The sequence below is a fragment of the Camelina sativa genome, chromosome 11 (assembly GCF_000633955.1).
Source record: "Camelina sativa cultivar DH55 chromosome 11, Cs, whole genome shotgun sequence".
Lineage (NCBI taxonomy): Eukaryota > Viridiplantae > Streptophyta > Magnoliopsida > Brassicales > Brassicaceae > Camelina > Camelina sativa.
Window position 1 is genome coordinate 31,018,523 of NC_025695.1, and position 8,172 is coordinate 31,026,694.

At 32.8% G+C, this 8,172-nt stretch overlaps 2 protein-coding genes across 7 annotated transcripts in view; both read left to right on the forward strand.

The window, feature by feature from the left end:
* LOC104724771 (50S ribosomal protein HLP, mitochondrial) overlaps window positions 1–1,392 on the forward strand; it is a 2,152-nt gene extending 760 nt beyond the window's left edge. For 2 of the 5 annotated variants that reach the window (XM_019232222.1, XM_010443315.2), the window contains exon 4: window positions 846–1,392. In XM_019232222.1, coding sequence (XP_019087767.1) covers window positions 846–1,247 — 402 coding nt within the window. In that variant the 3' untranslated portion in view covers window positions 1,248–1,392. Of the gene's footprint in view, window positions 1–125; window positions 241–366; window positions 403–571; window positions 661–845 lie in introns of those variants that run through there. The other 3 variants (XM_010443318.2, XM_010443317.2, XM_010443316.2) reach the window with 3 other exon arrangements.
* On the forward strand, window positions 1,841–4,921 carry LOC104724772 (putative ALA-interacting subunit 2). 2 transcript variants are annotated; one of them, XM_010443320.1, is made up of 9 exons: window positions 1,841–2,109; window positions 2,283–2,344; window positions 2,438–2,512; window positions 2,595–2,711; window positions 2,836–2,906; window positions 2,995–3,292; window positions 3,378–3,667; window positions 3,740–3,825; window positions 4,388–4,921. In XM_010443320.1, the coding sequence occupies exons 1-8, from the start codon at window positions 2,028–2,030 to the stop codon at window positions 3,783–3,785; spliced, it is 1,041 nt and encodes a 346-aa protein (XP_010441622.1). In that variant the 5' UTR covers window positions 1,841–2,027; the 3' UTR covers window positions 3,786–3,825; window positions 4,388–4,921. The 2 variants fall into 2 exon arrangements, with proteins under 2 accessions (XP_010441622.1, XP_010441621.1); XM_010443319.1 differs by having other exon boundaries at window positions 3,740–4,921.

Genomic DNA, 8,172 nt, shown 5'->3' on the forward strand with positions numbered 1-8,172 from the left:
GTTTCCTAAAATAAACTATACGTTTTTGAAGCCCAACATTCATTTGTTTGGGCCAAAAGTAGAAAACTCATATGACAATTACTATGATACCCCTAACTAAAACCTTGTATTTACTATATGGTGCCACGCTTAAACCTTTCCTGATACACCATATCCTCCCCTCCTCCGCCCTCGCTCGCTCGATCAGTCGTCACTTGCTGCAACGAATCTGTTCTTTTTCTTCTCTATTAACAACAACACGTAAGTTTCAATAACCAATTCCATCTCTCTCTCTCTCTCTATATATATATATATATATAATCCCTTTTGTTTCTATTTTAATTTTGTCGATTGGCATATAGTAAGATCGAAAATTTTCAATTGCAGAAATGGCGGCAGCTCTCGCTTCCAGATTATCCCGAGGTAATTGAAACAACCTTATTCCTCCTACTTCGATCTCATCCTTGTTTCTTATAACCATAGATTCTCGGTTTTGTTATGAAGATTCAATTTTTTAGACTGTTGATAGATGATGGGTTTGGCTAAAAGTCAGATCTTTACCAAGTTATAAAATTTTCCAAATCATGAGCAGGAGGACGCTCGTTGCTTAGAGGTCTTAACAATGGTGGTTTGATGAATACTTCTTTTAATGGAATGATGAATGAAACTATCCTCTCTCAGGTCAGAAACCAATTTCTTATATATATATATATACGTCTTCAAGTTTTAGTATTTGTTGATTTGAACGGATACTACAAGTGTTTTATTTATGTCGATTCTTGCTTGGATTGAATCGGTGCGGATAAGTAGGATCAAAATGGATATTTGAAATGTCTTAAAAGCTTCTTTGTTTTTGGTGGAAGCAGCAGCAACAGCGCAGGACATTCATTCAAATGGGAACAGTTCTCAAAGTAGTGGACAATTCGGGTGCTAAGAAAGTGAAGTGTATTCAAGCTCTAAAGGGGAAAAAGGGAGCTCGACTTGGCGATACCATAGTTGCTTCGGTGCAAGAAGCTATGCCAAACGGTAAAGTGAAGAAAGGAGCGGTTGTTTACGGTGTGGTTGTGCGTGCTGCGATGCAGAGAGGTCGTGTTGATGGAAGCGAAGTTAGGTTTGATGATAACGCTGTTGTTCTTGTCGACAGTAAAGACAAGAAGACCAAAACCGATCGCCAGCCGATTGGTACTAGAGTGTTTGGTCCTGTTCCGCATGAGCTTCGCAAGAAGAAACATCTCAAGATTCTTGCTTTGGCTCAACACATTGCTTGAGACGCAACACTCATAATGTCTTTTTTTTTTTTTTTTTATGGTGCTCTTCAGTCAAACTCTAGTGTTACCTCCTAAGGAATTAAGCTGCTTTACACTTTAAAAAGTCCCCAAGGTTTATAGGCCTTTGTGCTTTGGATTTTTTTTTCTTTTTGGTCCATGAAATATAAAATTCAAATGAAAGGCCAAAAACAAGAAGAAGCGGTTCTTCACTTTTTATTATATTTTGGTTTTATTCTTTTTCATTAATATTTCTGTCTATTAAACATTTGTGAAATATTTTGATGTAGGAACTAGGAATAGCTTATTCACCCTTTTTGCAGCTGTTTACAATATTACTTTTTTTTAATATCATAAATAGTCCCTACAATTTCGCTTATTACATATTTTCCCCAATTTTCTCTTTATATTACAATTGATCCATTTTAAATAAATAAAAAACATATTAGCATCATAATGACCTAATATTTTAGTTTATTCCATATTATAAAACTTTTCAAATTCAGTCCTCAGTTTCTAAAAAAATTTCTGGTTGTATATTTTTTTCTCCTTTCAATTTTGTTCAAGAAAAAAAAAAAGATTTTAATTTACAAATTCAAAAACAAAAATCTAGATCAGGAGAATTTACCCAGAGAGAGAGAGAGCAAAAGAGAGAGAGAGAGAGGAAGAGACCAACGCGATTTATCGATCCACCGGAGTTTTTGTCCCCTCCCCCGCCGCGAAAGAGAATTAATATCGTCTTCCCGATGTATTGCTGAAGTAGTGAAGACAGTGGGGATAATAATGATGGAAGTGGAAGGGTCGAGCACTTCGATGAATCGTGCTTCTGATCAATCCTCCTCCTTACGATCCAGACGATCTAAAGGTAAAATCATAAAACTTTCTTCTTCTCTCTTTAAGGATTTCGAAGTTTCAATCAAAGTCTTTAGTTTTATATAGTTCTTACGTGTTTAATCTAGGGCAAGAATTTGATGTGATTTGGTATCGATTTGTTGCAATTGTTTTATTAGACTAATGTAACATTTTTCGATTTGGCAGCTCTGTATCAGTTTAAGCAGCAGAAACTCCCAGCTTGTAAGCCAGTCTTAACACCAACGTCGGTTAGTAGTAGTAACATGAATCTTTGTGACCTGAAAAAAAGCTAAGCTTTTTATTTTGGTTCTTGGAACTTTACATTTTACATGTCTGTGCAGGTTATAACAGTGTTTCTACTGATGGGTTTTGTTTTCATTCCCATTGGTCTCATTACTCTTCGTGCTTCTCGTGATGTAAGTCTCCTTTAATCGAATGAAATGGTATTGAAACTTGTCTTTCTATTGTGTTTGGGGTTTTGAATCCTTTCAATGGCAGGCTATTGAAATTATAGACCGGTATGATGTTGATTGCATTCCTGAAGAATATAAAACCAATAAATTGTTGTATATAACTGATTCATCTATCCCAAAGAATTGTACGCGTTACTTGAAGGTAAATTTCTTTTCTGCTCCATTGATTCCCCCAACCAGTAGAAATCTTAACAGTCTCTTCATTGTTGCATATTGGTGCGTTTTTCTACTCCTCAGTATCATTTATTTTGTATCAACAATTATAGGTACAAAAGTATATGAAAGCTCCAATTTTTATCTACTACCAGCTCGATAACTACTATCAAAACCACCGTCGGTAAATTAGCTAGATCCCTTGTTGATTTACTTATTAAATTTGGTGATGAGAAAGTCCAACATTTTGTGGCCGTTGATTTTTTTTGCAGGTATGTAAAGAGTAGAAGTGATCAGCAACTGTTACATGGACTTGAGTATAGCCACACAAGTTCTTGTGAACCCGAGGAGTCAGCTAATGGCCTCCCGATTGTTCCTTGTGGTTTGATGGCTTGGAGTATGTTCAATGATACATTTGCGTTTGCTCGTGAAAGAACGAAACTGAAGGTGAGCCGGAATAACATTTCGTGGAAAAGTGACCGTGAGCACAAGTTTGGAAAGAATGTGTATCCTCTCAATTTCCAGAATGGAACTTTGATTGGTGGAGCAAAGTTAGATCCGAAAATTCCAGTATGCATTCTTTAACCACTTAATTCTATTACCATAAAAATCTTAATCATATAGTTTAGCTTAGGCAATGCTGTTTAATCTGCAGCTAAGTGACCAAGAGGACTTTATCGTGTGGATGCGAGCAGCTGCGTTGCTAAGCTTCCGGAAGTTATATGGAAGAATTGAAGAGGACTTGGAACCTGGAAACGTTGTTGAAGTAAATTTGATGAACAATTACAACACTTACAGCTTTAGTGGGCAGAAGAAGCTTATTCTATCCACATCAAATTGGTTAGGAGGAAGAAATGATTTCCTCGGCATCACCTATATTGTCGTTGGTTCTTCTTCCATAGTCATATCCATCATCTTCATGCTGCTCCATTTGAAAAATCCGAGGTAAAAAAAGGATACATTGGCATAAACCCTTTCTTTTGTTCAATTGCTTATATACATCATTCTCAATCTCAGGCCTTATGGGGATAATTCTTGGAACAAGAAAAGCCTTTCAAGTTGAGAAGCTCTTACATTCTTACTCTGACAGATTCCGATTCCAGGTTCATATATATTCCTACCTACTCAAGAGCTGTAATTTGTCACTATATATATGATCATCTAGATAAAAGGAGTACGTAACCTATCTGTGAGCCTATAGTTCTAGAAAACTGAGAGAAGGTTCCTCCGTTCTCTCTATGATCCTTGTGTTCGGGTTCTAAAGATTAAATGAAAAGATAATTGTTTGACCCTTCTTTTACTCTTAAACCTCTAATGTGATGGGTTTAATTGGGTATATCTGTTTTTAGAGCCTCTAAGTTTAGCAAATCTAAGAAAAGCATTATAGAGAATGCATCAGTGGCGCTCTGCAAACCTTACATTTATTTTCTTCTCAATTTTCCATATTTGCACCACCTGAAGTCTCTCTATATAGCCTCTCCCATTTGTATTCTCCACATCATATGCACCTCTAAGTTCTCCCATTGAAAGATCTTTCATTCATCAAGTCAAAAGCATCTTTCAATCTTCCTCTGCCCTCCTCACTCGTAAAAGATCCATTTTTTTCTTTCTCAAACTAAACCCGTGTTTTTCCTTCTGCTGCATCGGATTGTTGTCGGCGAAAAGAGAACTGGGTGAAAGAAAAAAAAATGGCCAAGGAAATGAGGTTTGTTCAAACATGGGGAGAGGTAGCACCAAGGCTTATTGCATCTCACCAGAAACAACAACAACAATTCTCAAACTTGCCAAAGCTTGAGACGATTTTCGAAGAAGGATGTTGCGTTGATAGTCTTTCTGTTAGGGCGCCGAAGCGGATTGTAATCTTTCTTCCTCTTGCACTCTCAATGATTTTGTACAGGTGTTGCACAAGAGTATCATAGGTTATTGATTTGACTTTGTCTATTGGTATTGAGACTTTTGAATCTGTGATGATGAGAAGAAGAGAATGTTCAGGACGATATACAAGAGAGATTGGAAATGTTGTTGATGATGCAAAGTTAAGGACAAAATCTCTATGCGAAATTAGGTCAAGAGAGAGTTGAAATTGAATTGTCTGTGTTTTTTCTTTCCAGGATTTGTAATCTGATTGCTGATTCTGATTTATTCAATTGAATAAACTCTGATGAGTTCTAGACAAATACAAGCTTTAGTTCAGTTTTTGTTTGGCTTCGATTCAATTCTTTACATTTTGGACAAAATTCACTACTACACATCGAGAAAAAACTCCCCAAATCTGTATATTTTTGATCCTATGTTCTTTGAGGAAGTATGTTACGGTGTAAATGCATAATCCAAATGGACTCCCTCGAAGAGCTCTTTGTCCTTAATCACAATGTGTTTTTTATAATACCAATCCTGTATGGCTATGCGGCCATCTGGAGATTCGTTGACAGAATATGCGAGTGTAAGGATGTAGTCAAGTAACATATACGGGTAGACTGGCATAGACCAGTACCACCGAACCATCTTCTTGTTGTTGTGTTGTGTCTCTGCCACATGTAATTAACAACATTGATCTGATTAATTATATCTATAAATTTGAACTATTAGTATACAGTAATTAATAGAAAGTACTGAAAAGCTTACGATGGCATTTTTGAAGACAAGAGGCTTCACAAGGCGGTTGAGAAGTTGAGACATTTTGCTAAATCTTCTAAACTATTGTGGTTTAGTTCTTGTACAATTTACATCTCAGCCGAATACTGTCTGCAAAGATAACCTTGAACACCAAGCTGACATTAAAGAACATTATTAAGGAAATACAAAAGTTTGGACACCAAGTTCAAGCATATAAATTAGGCATGACAAATACTAAGAAAACAGCATATAATTTCATACCAAAAAAAAATTACTATATCTTAGACGCCAAGTTCAACAGATTTTAAATAAACAATAGAAAAATAATTAGGTTCACTTCCTCCTTTTCAACCAATCAAAATCTTCTATACATTATTTTATTTTAAAATTAAATTAACAAACAAAACCAATTAAGAAAACAAATTATGTATACTTTTAATTAAGGAAAATTAAATATTGGCTTGGTTTAGATTTTACAATTAGAACAAAATTATATGTCGGTTTGGGTTTACAAATGAGATGGTTAGGGTTTAGATTTTACAATCAAAACGAAATTATATGTCGGTTTAGGCTTACAAATAATTTTTTTAGGGTTTAGATTTTATAATTAAAACGAAATTATATGTCGGTTTGGGTTTACAAATGAGGTGGTTAGGGTTTAGATTTTATAATTAGAACGAAATTATATGTCGGTTTGGGTTTACAAATGAGATGGTTAGGGTTTAGATTTTACAATTAGAATGAAATATATGTCGGTTTGGGTTTATAAAAGAGTGGTTTAAGTTTTTAATTTTATAATAATGTATACAGATTTTGTTTTCTTATTTTACAAGGAGGTGAATGGAGAGGTTCACCCCTAGGGGTGAACATAAGTATTGTTCTAAACAATACTGGAAGAAAAATCTTCATGGCAATTTCGTGTAGAAAAATACTTAGGTTCAACCAATCAAAATGTTCAATCTAATATTTTATTTAAAAAAAAATTATAAATAAATTAAAAAGCAAAACAAATTAAAGAAACAAATTCTGTATATTTTATTTAAAGAAAGTTAAATATTAGCTTGGTTTAGATTTTACAATTAAACGAGTTTGTATATCGGTTTGGGTTTATATATGAGAATTAGGGTTTAGATTTTATAATTAAAACGAAATTATATGTCGGATTCGGTTTAGAAATAATGTGGTTAGGGTTTAGATTTCATAGTTAGAACAAAAATATATGTCGGTTTGGGTTTACAAATGAGATGGTTAGGGTTTAGATTTTACAATTTGAACAAAAATATATGTCGGTTTGGGTTTACAAATGAGATGGTTAGGGTTTAGATTTTACAATTAGAACGAAATTATATGTCGGTTTGGGTTTACAAATGAGATGATTAGGGTTTAGATTTTACAATTAGAACAAAATTATATGTCGATTTTGGTTACAAATGAGATGGTTAGGTTTTAGATTTTACATACAATTAGGGAAATTATACGTCGGTTTGGATTTATAAATGAGATGGTTAGGGTTTAGATTTTACAATTAGAACGAAAATATATGTCTGTTTGGGTTTACAAATGAGATGGTTAAGGTTTAGATTTTACAATTAGAACAAAATTATATATCGGTTTGGGTTTATAAAGCAGCAGTTTAAGTTTCTAAATTTATAATAATGTATACAGATTTTATTTCCTTATTTTGTAAGGGGGTGAATGAAGAGGGGTGAACCCAATTATGTCTCTTTCGTGTATATATAAAGAGTACCAAAAAAATCTCTTTAGAGATTATATAGAGTAAAAGTGTGGACATAAACTTTACATTGTACAATAATGGCTCATTGTGTATCTAATCAGAGACAACAACAACAATTATCAAACTTGCCAAAGCTTGAGACTATAGTTCCTTTCACTGTTAGGGCACCTAAGCGGATTGTTATTTTTGTGCAAGTAACATAATGATGCACAAGAGTAATCTATCAGACATTTTTATTATGTGATGGTGAGAATAATCGAATACTATTTTGGACAAGAAAAGATTGGAAATGTTATTATATATGGAAAGTTGATGATGACAATAATATATATAGTAGTATTTTTGCAGCAGTTTTTGCTCAAAAATATTTTTTGGAAAGTTTTTACATTGAATACTATTTAATGCTTATATTCATATCCAAACAAGTTTAGTTAACTTTCTCTATTATACTTATAACCAAACACAATTAAAATATTTTAAATATCCATATATATAATGTTCTATAATTAATATAAACTAGATTCAGACCCGCACGTACGTGCGGGGTTGTTTTCTAAAATTATTTTATTTTATTTTAATTTTCTTTTTGAAAATATAACCTCAGTAAATGCAACTATTTGTTTTGTTATCTGTAAAGGCAACTACTTTTTTTTTTTAAAAGGGAATATGTCTAGTTTGGGACAAAAAATAGTAAGAGAAAGTGGTATGTCTCGTCTCATATATGATTTTCTATCTCATAACTGTGGTTTAAATATTAGACTATCATACTAATTAAAATAATTAATGAAATCTAAAATAATATATTTATCTTGAATTAAAATAATTTGGCTACAGATATTAAATATATTTTATCTCATACAATTTAAATTTTTATTAGTGAGATAGAGTAAAAATAATGTTAACTACCCATTTGTAAAAAAGGGTTCTTTTCTAATATTGTAAAAATATATTTTATTTTTACAATTAAAATAGCTTTACATTAACTATTTTATTTTTAGTTAACATTTTACTCTACTACTTTTTTGTTTGGGATAAGAATATATAGTTAATATTCGATTTAGAAAATATATTAACTGTCTAAAATATATTAACATATTAG